The sequence below is a fragment of the Sinocyclocheilus rhinocerous genome, unplaced genomic scaffold (genome assembly GCF_001515625.1).
Source record: "Sinocyclocheilus rhinocerous isolate Xijiao unplaced genomic scaffold, SAMN03320098_v1.1 scaffold1066, whole genome shotgun sequence".
In the NCBI taxonomy this organism is placed as follows: domain Eukaryota; kingdom Metazoa; phylum Chordata; class Actinopteri; order Cypriniformes; family Cyprinidae; genus Sinocyclocheilus; species Sinocyclocheilus rhinocerous.
This window is the reverse complement of record NW_015629516.1, coordinates 98,410-115,180: the sequence shown is the minus strand read 5'-3', so window position 1 is coordinate 115,180 and position 16,771 is coordinate 98,410. Positions and strand designations below refer to the sequence as shown.

The following is a 16,771-nucleotide window of genomic DNA, read 5'->3' as shown; positions in this document are numbered from 1 at the left end:
TCTCACGCTTGAGGTATTCGGCTAATCACAACGCACTGGATAGCTGGCCAGTCAGAGCACACCTCGCTTTTCAGACCTATGAGCTTTGTAAAAATCGACGCGTTTCAAAAAGGCGGGGCATAGAGGAGAAACAATAATGTACAGTATGTGGAAAATAATGTGTTTTTTTAACTTTAAACCGCATAAACACATTTCATTACACCAAATACACAAAATAATGTTCTTTTTAGCAACATCATATGACCCCTTTAATATATTTTGTTGTGCTTTGAAAAAAAGTGCATTAATTTTGTTGTGTTGACTAACATACTAAAGTATACTAACTGATTTCAAATGTAGTGTGTTATTCAATATTACAACAACATTAACGTATATTTTAGTTTACCATAAATGCTTGTCAAGACAACAGAAGTAGCCTAATTATGAATTTACATTTAAAAATGTACTGAAGTGGGTCCAAAAATACTTTTAAGTTCAACTAATTGCATTTAAAATTAATTAATCTACAATACATTTTCATTTAATTGCAGAAAGCCTGCAATTAAGTGTCCAAAAACATTACATTCAGTTTACACTTAAGTGTAATATATTACAGAAATATATTATTCCTCTAATAGACACTCTTTTAAAACATATTCTAAAATGTACTTCTTCTTTTTTTTTTACAAGGGTTAGGAGTAGAGTTAGGGTATTATCTTATTACAAAAATAATAGAAATCACTGAGATATCCTATTTCTTGGTGAATCACTTCTAATTTAGCATCATTAAAGAACAGGACAGTGAAAACAATAACAGCTTATAATTTTTGGTCTAAATAATGGCTTATGTAAAATGCCAAAGAGTTTCTGTAACGGGGTGGTGAAGGATTTGGGATTTTTACATTTTCTTTAGACAACGTGACTGGTGCTTGCACGTGCAAAACTCTCCGCCAAGATGTTGGAGGTGGCCTGACAACTTTCCCAGTATTTGCTGAAGCCAGAAATGTTCTGAGTGGTTTCTAGGGTGTTGCTAAGCTGCCACTAAAGTGGTCAGAGTGATTCCTTGGAAGTTACTAGGTGGTTCCGCACTGGCCCAAATCAAAAGAGATCACTTTCAAGTCTATATGATATTATGTTCTCTAGACGGTTGAATATTAAAAAACCTAAAAATTGTAATAGTGATACTATCAATGCATAATGCATAACAGAATGTATCAAACAACAATAATGTATAAAAACAGAAATAAATGAGGTAGCCAAATTAAAATAAATACAATAGCATAAAAACACACATTATTAGCAACATTTATGAACAGGATAGTGGATGCAATGACAGCTAATGGATTAATGCTATAAAGTCATAGTTAAATCTAAAAATGTCAGGTTTAGGAATAGGACTAATTCAAAGAAATGATACAAAAATATGCATGTGTGTATCAGAGACGTGACACCTCACACACACTCAGACCAAATGAATTATGCCTTTGAGCCAGGCATATTCAAGCCCCAGGATTCATCAGTGTCAAACATTATTTTGTTTTACACTTGTGCAAAGCTGTTGGTCCGTTGTGAAATCTCACAAACAAGTTCTTAAATAAGATGATTTTCATGATGAAGACATCACATGCTTTTGTTGTTTTGGTGGGAAACAGTGTATTAGAAAGCAATCCCTCAGGATCACATAAATGAGCGTGCATCTAATGAATCAAAATCAACTAATTTTTCTCCCGTGACTGCTTTAGTCTATTTCTCACCATTAAACAGGGTGAACATTAAGAGGGTCTTTAATCGCTCCATTTAATAGGTGGAAGCTTTTGGTTCATAAACCTCTAATGATGCTGATGCACACAATTCATTACTGACCACATCTAGAAATGATGGATCTGCTGCATAATGGGTAAACTTTGACTGAGCCGACAAAAGGCTAAGACTCTAACAAGACTCTCCATTAGCAAAAGGCTGGCATCAAATTAAAGATTGATTTAGCAGAACCATTTGTTACCAGCATCTGACATGCAGCTCTGTCTGTTGAGACCGCTGAAGACACAGACACCCCATCATCTCCCGCACCCCTCGCAAGCCAAGATGAACGCTTATAATGATGCCATTTGCTTAATTTTCTGTGCTGTATACGTTCACGCTGCTCCCCACACACACCTAAAATCTAGTGCGGCTTTGTGTTGCCTCACATTTTAAGTTTCAACTGCATGCTTTTGTTTTAGTTGTACGATGCTTTTATGATATTTTATGCAGTGTTGTTGATAATGTGTTTTATTTTTAATCAAATGCAATAGTCTGAGAAGGAAATACGAAGGTACAAAATGTTTATTCCGACTAATATTCCATTTGTAAATGTTATGCTTTCTGTTCCTAAAGCTTCAAACCCATTTTCCCCCAGAATATCACAGGAGAAATTCTGAAGAATCTTCACAGAGATGTTTTCCATATCATGGCCTGCCATAATGACTAAAAAGTAGTCATTATTATTATTATTATTATTATTTTCCAAGTCTTCTGAAATCATTCAGTATTTTTGTGTGAGAAACAGGCTGCTATATTCACTGATAATACCCTTCAATGTAATAAAAAAATATCAAATATTCACAATATTCCAATTTTGCCAAATTTGCCAAAAAACACAGTGTTCTGTGTGTTGTTATGGAAAGTGATGTTCTTGTATGAATAAGCAGAACAGAGAAAGAGGTTAGTTTCACTGATTTAAATATTAAGAATTAATTTACTATATTAGTTAATTTTTACCAAAAAAGGTTTTACCATGTAAGGTCTTTTTTGCATTCTATAAACATGCCATTCACAGTCAGTTTTTCAGAAACGTTTGAAATTAATGGGATACCAGGAATATCTTTAATGCCTGAATTTGAGGCTCAAAGTGTTCACCCATTATGCTACAGTCAGTCCCAGAGAGCAGGAAAAAGTCTTGTGTCTTCAGTGTTAAACAAAACATTAGTGTTAATGGCTGATGTTGCTAATAGGGAAGGCAAAAGTCAATGATGGACCCGATGTAATTAGTAATAATGAAGCTTGTGTTGGGACGTGACCTGCTGCCACAGTAGGACGGTGCTCTGAGAACGGATCAGAACAGAACCAGTGTCAATATGAGACACAGAGTGCAGTTGCATATGCAGTTTGACTATGATTATTACTTTGCGGTATAACAAGACAAGACTAATTTTAGTTCAGTTTTAAAACTCTTTTTATTTAATCTTTACATTGCACTTACATTGATTTTTTTTATATTTAAAGTTGCTTTGCTTTGATACCCAAATCAAAAGATCTTTACTTTATGTGATATTCCAACACAGTCTGGTGGCAATTTACATTTTGCTGAATTGGTGGCTAATTCATTCGATCTCATTCTCGTACGTACTGCTTATGCACCATTGACGGTTGCCCTGTAAAAAAAGATTCTGATTTTGAGATTTTTCAAATTTTCAAATAAAACAAAGATTATTTCAATCTTTTTACTTAGAAATTTCACATTTAAGTCGGTGTAGGTTTAGGGGTAGACCTTCATGCATGCTTATTTATGAACACAGTATACATTTTCATATCACATCGTTTGAATTCATCAGAAATTGCCACCTTGTTTTCTCCTTAGGTCAGATTGGATCCCTAATGACTCGAGTTCCTTTTTCAATATGTCCTAAAATAGTGCACAATGACTTCTGCATCAAAGTAGGGGTGTGTTCAAATCTTTCAGGAATAACAAAAGTATTTTAGATAATGATTCACTGTTTTGTAAGTAAATATAAGGAAGGCAATCATCTGATTCACTGCATTAGAACAGACCGTGCACACGTGCACGTTGCATGCATGGCTGCGTTGTCCACCCTCTAATCAAGATGACACCAGAACCCACGACTTTGTCTGTCAAAGCATTTCAGCTCTTGCACCTCCGACTTAACATTACCATGACAATTTCAATGTCAAAGATGTAGGATACACATGAAGTCCAACCATTGTCTTGAGTTTCCTTCTTCCACTTTGTTACACCCCCATGAAAAATGCGAGAGAGTAAGACAGCACCTCATATAGCCACATGGTAGAATATAGACTATCAGTTTGAAACCAGATCAGTTTGCATGAGGAGCACCAGCTATCCCAGGAGTGTGTGAGTGTGTGTAGAGCGCTGTGTTGCTATTGGAGCGGTGTGAAGCTCTTGGAGGAGCCCACTCATATGATGGGAAGTCACAAAGAGCCACTCTCCATACGGCACTGATAATGTGAGTATATGTTTCCTTATGTGTTTGAGCATGTGCGTGTGTGTGTGTGTGTGTGTGTGCACTTTAATGCACTGTAATGCTGCATGATGTTGAACCTGTGGGTGTACAGTACTTGTCTCTGTGAGCAGAGACCTTAATTTAGATAATGTGGATAATGGGATATTAGAATACATCAAATACCGGGGCGAAACTTTTTTTTTTTCCGGAAAGGTATTATTGCTCTCGACTGTTTCTGTGAGCAGTTATGTCATCTGAGTGTTTCAAATTGACTTGATGTTATGTTGTCCTTCAAAAAATGTAAAATTAGAATAAAATGCATGTAATTAGACAAATAGATGAAAATTCATATTTAAAGCTTTTATTTTTAGAATTACTGTTTTGAATATTAATAAGTGAAAAACACATTTTTGCTGGAATATTTCTGATGATTTTTGTTGAAATAAATGAAAAAAAAAAAAAAGAATTTGAAATTAGGGGGAAAAAAGTGATGTTTTATATAAAAATATTTAAAGACATTTACATCTTCCAAGCATATTGCTGATACAGAGACAATGACTTTCTCTAAAGGCCATGGAATATCATGTCATTAATCCTCAGTCAGGCTCTTGTACATAAATAGGAAATTTAAAGAGATTATTATTACCAAAATAAAAAACAGAAAAACAATTGTTAGCTCGCCAATACCACTAGCACAAATGAAAAAGTCCTTTGAAGGTGAGCATCTATAGAAAAGTAACACCTACACAAATTCACTAAGAAAAACGGCCTCCTACTCGGTAAAAAGAACAATTCATGTTGTGCGGAGTCTCCCACGGCTATAGTCTTTAGATCTCAGCTGGCTCTAGAGCAGGTTTGTGTCCATTCACCCCTCTTCGACAAACCTCATCTGAATTCTGTGGGCGTAACTTGACAGCTTGCTTTATGGTGTATTGTCATATGCCTGACCAGTTTGGAGAGACATTCCGTTCCTAGAGCGGATTTGTAAATTGCCCTGTTTTACCTTTTCAAATACATAAAGTTACAGCAATGCTCCTGGCCTTTCTTATTTATTCTAACTTTGGTTACTGGGAATAAAATGACATTTTATGACAAAATGATATTTAGAGCAAAGAGATAGATAGATAGACAGACAGAACGACAGACAGTGTACAAGAAACATAATTTCACAGATGTTTTCAAATATCATTGATATGCCTAGAAAGTAAACAGTAGCACTAGTGAATAGTGAACTGGCCTATTTACTCAATTTGTGAGTACAGTTATATCATAAAGCCTTTTGTTGTGTGTGCTGATCTCATGTACAATTTGATGAGTAATAGAGAACAATGAAACAGACCTGGAAAACAATGCAAAGGCTGATGCAGAAGGATGTCATTCTATGTATCCTCAATGTGCAGGAGTCATTTGACCCCGGGAGACCCCGAGCACATGCAAGAAAGAAAGCTCTTGAATTCAGTGGCTGCCATGTGTGGGTGTCCATTACATTGAGACCATCATTCCCAGCAGGGACAGCCAGATCCCAGCTGCCAATGGGCATTCGGCGGGCCCGGCACGCTCTGCCAAAGCGGGCCACTTCTGCACAGTGTGCAAACATTTTTGCATCTGTAGGCGTACAACAAAAGACACATGCATCTGAAGAAGTTTCCTTCTTTCGTTTGTGGGGGAGGACACAAGAATCCCTGAAAATGTGAAGCATTCAGATGCGACAGTCAGCGGTAAAGATTGTCGCTGTTCTGTGCAGACTTGAGCGCTTTTGTGTCGAGCTGGGATTCTTTATTGAGCTGTCATATAGCCACGATTAACCACTTACAGTGGAGTTTATATCATAGCAGCTGCTGATGGTCTTATTGGTGCGGTTGTAAATACGAAAGGTCGATAAGGTAAAACCAAATAAAGTGGATTGGTTAAGCACATGCATATCCACCACTGATCTACAAGAGCTCGATCTCAAAGCAAATTCTTATTTCCTTGCAGAGCAGTTGAAGGTTTTCTGCCCTTTGCAATTAATACAGCCAGCAGAAACAGGACCAGGTTCATTACCTCCTCATTATGGATGTTCAGGCTCCGAACCGAGACAATATTTAAAGGGCTTCCCCCATTAACAGCAACTGACACGTCCCTGTAATCAGTCTGGCTGCGGTCTGTCACATTACTCGCTGTAGTCTTTATTCACAGGGCAAGAAAATCACCGGTGCGCTTGACAAACAAGCAAAGCTGTTCGGCACTAAACGTCTGTGAGTGATAATGTAACTGTGGCGTGTTGCTGGCCCTGGCTCGCTATTGAGCGTTTAGGGTGATTTGCGGGGACGCACTCCAGTCAATATCTACTGAGATGTCATTATGACGACATGGCCTCTTTACTAATTGCCCGCTTGAGCGACAGCAGCTATAAAAGATTCAGAGCGGACCATGTGGACTAGAGGGGATCTTAGACAGGTTACGGATGCATGGGGCCCTTATTAAATCATTACCCACAAAGCCGATTAACAGCCCTGAAAATGTCCGCTCAGTTTAGGCCCAGGACAGGCGTGGGAGCCGTATATATATTTTAAAAAAGACTAATAAGACTTTTGGCTTTCTACATAGTTCTCAGTGGTCAACAGTAGTAATTTAAAAAGACTTCACTCTTAAAGTTTCCAAAAAAGGGTTTTCACCGCAATGCCATAGAACTATTCACACTATTCTATTTCATAGTGTGAAGATCCTTTTAAATTGTAAAGAACCTTTTTCTCCTATAAAGAACCATTTGTGCATTTGAAAAGTTCCATGAATTTTAAAGGTTCTTTATGGAACCAATGATGCCAATCTAGAACCTTTATTTTTAAGGGTGTTCTGGAGCTCTGGTTTGTACATTATAGCATCTCAGTAATAGTATCCATCCACCATAGAGTCAGTGATAAGTGTATGCAGTGGCAACAGATGGCTCCATTTGTAATTCATTAAGTAATTATGACACTCTGATGGTGTTCTGAGATCACAAACTGTTCCCAAGCCATGCTTATGATGACAGCAACACCTTCTCAAAAATAACCCCAGCTTGCATGGGTGGTGATAAAAATATATGTGATTGATGGACAACAGGAAGCTTTGGGGATTTTCATTGTACTATCAAAACTGGGGGTGTGTGCTGAGGTTTCCTGTGTGCGGGCCGATTTAGACTCCCATTCAAGTGTCTGTCAAGCTTGAAGATCAAAAAATCTGAAAATAATTATTTGAATTGTTAATGATCTGATTTTCAAAAATGAGGACAAGCTCCGACCTAAAGAACATTTTTCTCCGTTGATTTTTTAAAAATATATTACAATTATCCCTGGCGTTAAACCCTCTCTGGTGTGAAGCCATAGCAAAATATACAATTTTCTCTTCTTATAATGGGGAATGCAAATCTGATTTCACAACAGAGAAAGTTGCAAATATATATATATATATATATATAACTTAATGCTAATGAGGTTATTTGGCGTACATATAAATTATTCATCTAACAGAGCAACTATTTAAAAAGCAGAGTTTTCTTCCATAACACCTCAAAGCGGTTTGAAGTGTCACTCTGCAGTAAAGGGACATATACTGCCCCCTGTCCTTATGACATGACATAACCCACGCAGATCGCGTAAAACTGTCTATCTATGTATATTTATATTTACAGTTACAAGTAGCCTATAATATAGACTATTATATATTATTTTAACAATATTTCAAATTAATGTATATTTGATATAATTTTAAATAGACTATTATTTAAGTAGGCCTACTTATTTACACAATAAAACACCCTCACTAATTTACGTATATAGGCATATTCAAATCTCTCCCGACAAACAGCAGTGCACATTTTCATTGTTATAGCCTATTCATTTGTAATCTCATCAGGCATTTCATTTTTCAAAACGCAACCAGGATTAAGCACGTGAGGAAATCTAAACGGAGATGTGTTAATAATTGCTTCTGAAATCCTGTTTTTTTTTTTTTTTTTTTTTTTTTGGAGAATTACGGCTTGCTTCAAATAACACCGAAGTTTTTTATATTGAAATGGTAGCCTACTGTAAATGGTGTCAAAACGCTTATGCGACCATGAGCGCAGTCATACCGGCCGTCTGCATGATGTGTGATGTCGGAAGTTCAATGGAAGAGTTTTTCCAGAGATGAACATATATGCCCTGAAAACGCACATACAGTCGAGCGATCATTCCAACAGTCATAACTCAGACAGAAGTCGAGTAGTGACTTGACTACAAGCTATTAAACACTGCGCGTGTGATTAAGACACAGACACGGACTCCGCGCGTGGACTTCAAGCCACCAAGCGCGCGCGAGACAAAAACTTGTAATAAGTGATTTCTTACTTTTTTTCTTTTTTTTTTTTGCTTCGATGGTATGTGGATTTCCTCAAGGCAAAAGCAAGACGTGCAAAGATAAACTTGGAAAATTATCAAATTAATTGTAATTAAGTGATAGGCTATGATGTCACATTTTGGCCATCGGTTTGCTGCAACTAATATCCCAAATATGTCATAGTCTTCTAAAGGTCATTTTAGATGTAAGACTGGTAAATAAATACACTACAGATCATTTATCCATTAGCTAAAGTAGCCTATACATCATCATACAGGAACCTCAATCATTCAAATAAAACCTGTAAATTTTTGGACATGCATTTAATATGAAATGATTTTGTAATAAAGTAAAAGAGCCATTTGGCTCAAATTCCGACCTCAGCTCCCTCCTCCCCCGTATGTCTTACTAAGAGCAGTTTCTAAAAACCCACGGGGGGAATTCACTTCTATCATCTTTTTTATTTAGTCGCGTCTTTAAACCTCACAGCGGAAAGCGTTTCTATTTACGTATACAGGCATTTACATTTGGAAAGTTTTAGTTTCTCGCCCTCAAGTTTTGTAGCAAGAGGAGAGTTGAATTAATTCAAGTGTATTCAATTATTTAGGTCTAGGCTATAACATAAAAACCAAAATAATAGCGGTGAACAAAATTTGCTGAGCCAGAAATTCACATTGACATGCTGTTTTGATCGTATGCACCATTAACGCTTTAACATAACAAACCGCCGGAAGATAAAAAAATAAATAAAAAATAAAAATAAAATAAATAAAACAAATCACTTCTGGTTTAAACGTTTAGAATCATAAATAAATCTACTTTCCAGCAGCATTCTAATTATAGAACGCAGTTACTAAAAACGTTTCCCTCTTTCCAAAAACATGGGGTCTATTCAAATAGATGTAGCGCACTTTCCGACTGTGCCACTGAAGCAAAGGTAGAAATTCCGTGATTGTGTCTCTCATTTGATTGTGGTTTGAGCCGCGTCTCTTTGCTCGGCAACACTCGAGAGTTTCCGATACTCCGTTTCCGGAATACGCTCCATAAATGGACGAAGGGGTGTAGTTGTTTACCGGATAAAACCATTTATGGCGTGATAATGAACCGGAATTCCTGATTGAGAGTGATGCGTTGTATCAGAGCGGAAGATTTTTTCCACTTAGCATTCATTATATTTCAACAAAAACATGCCTTTATTTTATGCTATTGTTATCTTAAAATATTTTAAAACAACAGGCAATATACTTGGCTCTTTTTTCCTCCCAGCACATTGGTTTTTATGCATGAGCGGCCGTACAGAAAGGATTCTCCATTGACAAGTGTTACCTCAACGCGTCACGAGGTCTACAACCAATCACATCACGCAGCGCTATTTTTCTTTTGCCATCCAGTCCTTAAATGGTCAGTGACGTAACGGCACATTGATAGGCTCACCATAAATACATACTACCACTAGCGCTCCACCAGGATCTGTCATTCAACAACACAGAGCCGTCAGATGGCATCACAGTGAACGCTAAACTCACAGTTTACTGACAGCTTTCCACATGTTACGCTTTGAGCGCGCGTTCGCACTGGCACAAAACATTTTGTGAACATCTGAACGAGTGCTTCTTAGGACTTCACGATGACAGCTAAAACTTTGGAGAAAGCCCCTGTAACTCTTGGCGGCTTTGTGCACCCGCTTTCCGAAAGCATCTACTCAGTGGACGATATTGCCACATCACTGCCAGCCTCCGTGACTATATTTCCTAACGGTGATTTAGGAGGACATTACGAGCAGATAAACTCGGGAGGTAAGAATGACGCGCGCATCTCGACTGCTTCCAGCCTCACGTGCTCTGTGTTTATACATCGTTCGCATCTAAGGGTATTCAGTGGGAATGAACATATGTGGCTACTCTGCAGAAAAACCAAACTTACTAAAACTGTAAACGTCTGTTTGCTTGTATATTTAAAGTGAAACCAAAGTTCTTTGACTACAGCGGAAAAGAAGTAGCCTAATGTTGTTATAACTACCGATGATTTTACAGTGGACAGCGTGCGTAAAAGCATCGCGCGCTGCATCCAATAGTTGCATGATCCATAAGACAGCCTTCTTTCATGTGTATCTAAACCTTGTTTTTATGTGCATTTTTTTTTGCAGATGGCTTGATTTGCGGGGATATGAGTGCGGAGAAGCGCTCCCTCGACTTGGCCTATTCCAGCAGCTTCGCGCAACCAGCTGGCCCTCGCAATCAAACTTTCACCTACATGGGAAAGTTTTCCATCGACTCCCAGTACCCAGGAAACTGGAACCCGGAGGGCGTGATCAACATCGTGAGCGCGGGGATCCTGGGCATGACCCAGCCATCCTCAGCATCCTCGTCACCTGCATCCTCAGTCTCCCCCAGCCACTTCTCCAGCACTCTCAGCTGCACCATGGCGCAGAACCAGGCGGACATGGAGCACATCTACTCTCCTCCACCGCCCTACTCTGGATGCGGGGAAGTGTATCAAGACCCATCCGCGTTCTTCTCCACCTCCACCTGTCCGATCTCCTATCCTCCGCCTTCCTACTCCTCCCCAAAGCCAAACACGGACTCCGGGCTGTTCCCCATCATCCCAGACTACGCCGGCTTTTTCCAGCCACCGTGCCAGAGGGACATGCAGTCGATGCCCGATCGCAAACCCTTCTCATGCCCGCTGGACTCTTTCAGAGTCCCGCCTCCCTTGACCCCCCTGAACACTATCAGGAACTTCACACTGGGGGGACCGGTATCTGACGGACCCCGGCTACCCACAGCCTACAGCCCGCAGAATTTACCCCTCAGGCCCATCCTGCGCCCGAGGAAATACCCCAACAGACCCAGCAAGACCCCCGTGCACGAGCGGCCCTACCCCTGTCCGGCGGAGGGCTGCGACAGGCGCTTCTCCCGGTCAGACGAGCTCACCAGACACATCCGCATCCACACTGGCCACAAACCCTTCCAGTGTCGGATATGCATGAGGAACTTTAGTCGCAGCGACCACCTGACGACCCACATCCGCACGCACACCGGCGAGAAACCGTTCGCCTGCGACTTTTGCGGGAGAAAGTTCGCGCGGAGCGACGAAAGAAAGAGACACACCAAGATCCACCTGCGACAGAAGGAGAGGAAAACATCCTCGTCCTCCTCTGGAGTGACCAGCTCAGAGCGCGGCGTCGCCACGGGCATCTGCTCGTCCAGTTCAAGCCAGTAAACTTTCAACTGGACTGTGCAATATCCAACACTATGTAGGCAATATGATGACAATAATAATGCACCATTCGTAATATATTAAAACTGGGTGGACTGATGAAAGTGAAATCAAACCACAGTGCCAAATGACATGGACACATTTATGGCGCGCACTTTTGAAGGTGGTGCGATGTTCGTTTTCTTTTTGCCTCAGTCGCATGCTGACTGACCAAACGCACTTTGTTTGAATATTTAGGCCAATTAATTTAATAAAAAAATAACATTAGATAGCACGTGGGAGAATTGTGTCTAATAACAAGTGGAAAGTCGAGTGGTTACGTTTAAAAAAAGTTAATTTAAACAGACTAAACTTTCAAATGTGTCAAGGAGGTGTCTAACATCACTATTTTCTCCCATTGTCGTGCCTTTCGTCCGTTCATCTTGTACATACACCCGAGGCTTGAATTAAATTGTACATTATCCTTTAATATGAAAGTTTTTGAAGATATATTTTTGTACAAACCGTTCCCTGTCAAAAGTGTTGCATTTGTGTTTAAAACAAGGACCGTATATATAGACGAACTCATAGCAACTTGACGTTTGTTCTGTGGCTGTTCTGACTGATATAAATGTATTTGTTATGAAGTGACTAACGCAGGTCAATAATGTCCTACTTTGTCAACATGAAAAAAATAAACAACACATGGATTGTGAACCTCTGTTTGTTTAACTGTCTGCAACTGATTTTCTTTATAAAAAGGAAGGTGTTAAAAAGGAAAAGGTGAAGTAGACTTGTAGGGACATTCCCGTTTGGGCATCACTGAGCTCTGACTCATGGTCTCAGAAGGGTCAGCACCCACACAGTGTGTTGTTTACAAATGCACATAGGTGTGAATATTCACAGTCTGTAATGTTCAATATAGGGCAAAATGCTTGAGGGGAAATATCATGAATAATCAAAGAAGGGTTAGTGTAAAGGGAACAATTATTAAAACGTTCAGGTGAACAAACATGACTCACTTTGAGATTATAAATTCACTGATTTGACACAAAAACACTGTTATGACCGCGCTTTACAGTGTCTATGGAGTGAAAATTGAGAAACAACACTGAAAAAAATGACAAATAATTGTTGACACTGTATGAATCTTTGTGGTTTTGTGTGGTTGAAGGTATACCAACCCCCAACCCCCGCATTCAGTGCTGGGACAACCCCATATTTACATCAGGCATTACATACATTTAGCATATACATGTTGGCAGTATTTACAATTTTGAATTGCAATTAAAAGTGTCATTTGATAAGGGGCTAAAAAAAACTAAATAAACAATGCATAACTAAAAGAATTAATGAAAAGAAATTGAAATGAAAATTTTACTGCTTTACAAATACTGTATTCATGGCAATCTAAAAACAGCACATATGCTCTCTATTCACAGATTGGGAGACGAATGTTGACTTCAATAAGAAAAATTAGAATGATCTATTGTTTATGTGCTCTTTCAGACTGATGATCTAAATGCATGCTAACTGATATATAGATTTTATAAACTAAACTTTACAGAAAAAAAAAAATCAGCACTGAACATAAACTGAGCTTAACAGAGAACCTAAGTCATTTCTGTTCAGCTCACATCCAGGTCTATAAACAAAAACCCTAAAGGGATTACAGGAAAAGACGGTGTCTAACCTGCAAAGAGCAAGAAATTACCTAAGAATTCATTTTATTAAAACATGTTATTACTTTTAGCCTGCCTCCTACGTTAATGTTACAGACATATATTTACCAATGTGTGGGAAACATGACGCCACATTAGACCTTAATATGTCTGTAAACATTCACATTGAAAGTCTGACTTTTCAACAGATTTCACTCCAGTATGCGACACAACCTATTCAAAATCAACAGAATCGTTATTGTTAGTGATAACAAAACTAAGCAACGCAAAATATCCACACATTAAAGATGAGAAGATAAGAATTTTTAGCTTCCCACTTTCCTCTCCTAACTTAATGTTTCTCACATGCAGCGGATAACAACAGCTACGAAGGAAGGGTAAATCATTAAGCAAATCATAAAAATAAAAAAAATCAGTAGCAAATGCCCAATAAGTGTTAAAACTTATAAATGAACCTATAAAAAATAACTTATATTGATCATATATTAGTATATAAAACAAACATTTTTATAGATTTATAAACTTATATTCTTAAATATTTACATATAAGTTGAATATGTTATTATAAAATTTATGCTGTTATTATAGTTTTTATATATATTTATCAATTAATAAATACAAACTAAACTGACTAAGAGCAAAAAAAACAACACAGAAAGTAAATAATTAAACAATAACCTTGCACATGAAGCTCGAAAAGATTTTTTTTTTTAAACAAGAAAAAGTCAAACTGAAAAGTGATTTCTGAACATTTTAATTGTACTTTAAATATAAAAATATAAACAGTTCATAGGAATTAGTGTTTGTATAGGTTTTTCTTTAAATAAATTAAACACATGTATTTAATATAGATATATAGTGTGAACTTATACAAGAGTAAATGCCTTTCAAGCATGTATACATTCGTTATTCACAAACAAGGCCACAAATTGATGTACATAGGTTTGGAATGGACATTTTAAATCATTTAGTGACGTTTGAAGTCCCAAGAAAAGAAAAAAACGAAACAAATTTTTACACATCCGAGAATAAGGATGGATCATGGGCTATTCCAGTGTTCATCTCTCTACACCGAAACTTCAGGACCGGGGTACGGCTCACCCCCACACCAGAAATCGTCCGGCTGGGGGATCTCTAAAAGCCAGGCTTCGTCTTCACCGCTCTGCTCTGACTTTTTGCCAGCAGTTTGTAAAACTCTGTAGTAGTGACAATCTCTCCCATTGTCAGGGTCATACGGTGGTGCCAGTATATCAAGAAACGCAGCTGGTCCTTCCTCTGCATCAATCTCATGAAGGTTGTCTTTGAGAGGGGTCAAGACGCAAGGGCCACTCTGATCAGAAAACTGTCCGGAGGTCCTGAGCACGGCTTTCCTCACATCATCTCCCTGGAAAGGCAACAGCGGTGGATCAAACTGCCTCTCAGTTTCACTCTCAGCACCAACAGCTTTATCCAACTTGTCATAACACCTTATATTGACCTTGCCATATAGGACTTTCAGCATGCCATTCATCCCGGGATGGTCATGCAGAGGGATCGAAGCCCCAGACTTCAGCAGAAACACTCCCATGCTGAAGACATCAGTCTCACAGATGTGCATGTATGTGACTGGAGGGACTGCTGAGGACTGTGGGGAGGATATGGAGACTTTCTCCGGTGGCGCAATCTTCAGATCCGCAGCCCTGATGTCGGACAGCAGGGTGACCAACTCTGCCTGTTGCTCTAAAAACGCCTTATTATCTCCAATGGCAGAGGTGGAGCAGTTTGTGAAGGTCACATAAGCCTGGCTCGCTATCTTCTGGATCAGCGAGGTCTTGTTGTTCCTCGGCATTTTTAACAGGAGAAAACAAACGGAACCGTGATTTGCTTCGAGCCGCGCGATGACAACAAAATAACCGTTACCTCGGACGAGATTGTCTCGCGTGAAGCATTTAAAACGGTCGAGTGTATTTGTGTTGAAAGCTACGATAAAAATAATTCCATTAAGGTGCAAACATTTATTTTAGCATATGGGTAAAATCCACAAACCCACGTCTCCACTACCCCATTCGTGGCTATCAGAGCCACACGTCCGTGCCTACTGCGCATGCGCAGACATATAGGAAGCATTTGGAACTTGTAGTTCTTTTGCGCTTATGGATGGAAAATAAATTCTTATAATCACCGATAAGTATGCGAACAGATTAAGACAAGCTCTGTCAATATACTCTGATACACGAGTAAATATGTTTATTTTTGCAAATCCGAGGCCAGTTTTAATAAATGCACACTTTAGCTCAGCAATAGAACTACAACACCCAGCAACTCCCACACTTTTGTCCCTCTCTAGTGAGTACAAGGGGTGGGAAGCCCGTTGGGCCATTCAACTCTGTCCCTTCCCCCACAGCCACCCTGGACCACAACAACACATCACCAGCCTACCAACATCATTATCGCATGTCATTTATTATCCACACAGGCTTGATCTCTGGAGTCAATTCTTTGTGAAACTGTATATGCAAGCTGTAGTATTTATCAAAACTACAAGTAGTAGTTTTTAATATTTTTAAAAGGAATATTAAAAATAAAATGTCAGCTAAATCAACAATAGTAAATAAATAACTGACACAACATATCATCATGTCAACATCAATACTGAATGTGATTTATCAAGCATTGTGCATACCTTTATTTTTATAGCACTTTATAAAATACAGATTGTGTCAAAGCAGCTTTACAGTGTTAAACAGGGGGAAAAAACGTGCTGATAATGCAATAGGACAATAGAAAACCGTCAGTTTTTCAGTTAAAGTCAGTTCATTGTTGATTCAGTGATGTCATCATCCAGCTCAGTTCAATTCTCTTCAAATAGTGTCTGTGCAGTCAAGTCAACAATGTTGCCAGAAATTGTGTCCCCAACCAAGCAAGCCAAAGGATCCAGTGGCAAGGAACCAAAACTCCATCGGTGACAGAAATGGGAGAAATTTTTGGGAGAAACCAGACTCAGTCGGGGGGGGCAGTTCTCCTCTGGCCAGACGAAACCATCATGGTGTGGTTTAATTTCAGGCTGCAACGCAAGTCAGATTGAGCAGAAGACTCGTCTGGTTCTCATGGTCTTGTCCCAATGGCTGACAAGTTCTTATGCATTATTATGCATAATTTGCATTAATATGAGTGTTAAAGTGTTTGAGTCTGACCAGTGTATTTCTGAAACGTTAACATTTTATAATGATCTTTTTAAAATATATAATAGATGTAATTAAATAGATTAATTAAATAATTATTAATTTTGCATTATATATATATATATGTATTATTTATAATTTAAAAACAATAGCTTTTTATTTGAATATATTT

General features: G+C 38.6%; 2 protein-coding genes across 3 annotated transcripts in view; one reads left to right on the top strand and one right to left on the bottom strand.

The window, feature by feature from the left end:
• Positions 1-12,454, top strand: part of LOC107739063 (early growth response protein 2b-like) — a 15,476-nt gene extending 3,022 nt beyond the window's left edge. The window contains exons 2-3 of the mRNA XM_016551040.1: positions 10,177-10,354; positions 10,705-12,454. Coding sequence (XP_016406526.1) covers positions 10,186-10,354; positions 10,705-11,780 — 1,245 coding nt within the window. The 5' untranslated portion in view covers positions 10,177-10,185 and the 3' untranslated portion in view covers positions 11,781-12,454. The remainder of the gene's footprint in view (positions 1-10,176; positions 10,355-10,704) is intronic.
• Positions 12,455-14,243: 1,789 nt separating this feature from the next.
• adoa (2-aminoethanethiol (cysteamine) dioxygenase a) lies at positions 14,244-15,503 on the bottom strand. 2 transcript variants are annotated; one of them, XM_016551039.1, is made up of 2 exons: positions 14,916-15,503; positions 14,244-14,822 (listed from the first exon to the last, which is right to left on the bottom strand). In XM_016551039.1, exons 1-2 carry the CDS (start codon positions 15,264-15,266, stop codon positions 14,505-14,507), a joined length of 669 nt encoding a protein of 222 aa, XP_016406525.1. In that variant the 5' UTR covers positions 15,267-15,503; the 3' UTR covers positions 14,244-14,504. The 2 variants fall into 2 exon arrangements, with proteins under 2 accessions (XP_016406525.1, XP_016406524.1); XM_016551038.1 differs by having other exon boundaries at positions 14,244-15,503.
• Between the last annotated feature and the right edge of the window lie 1,268 nt (positions 15,504-16,771).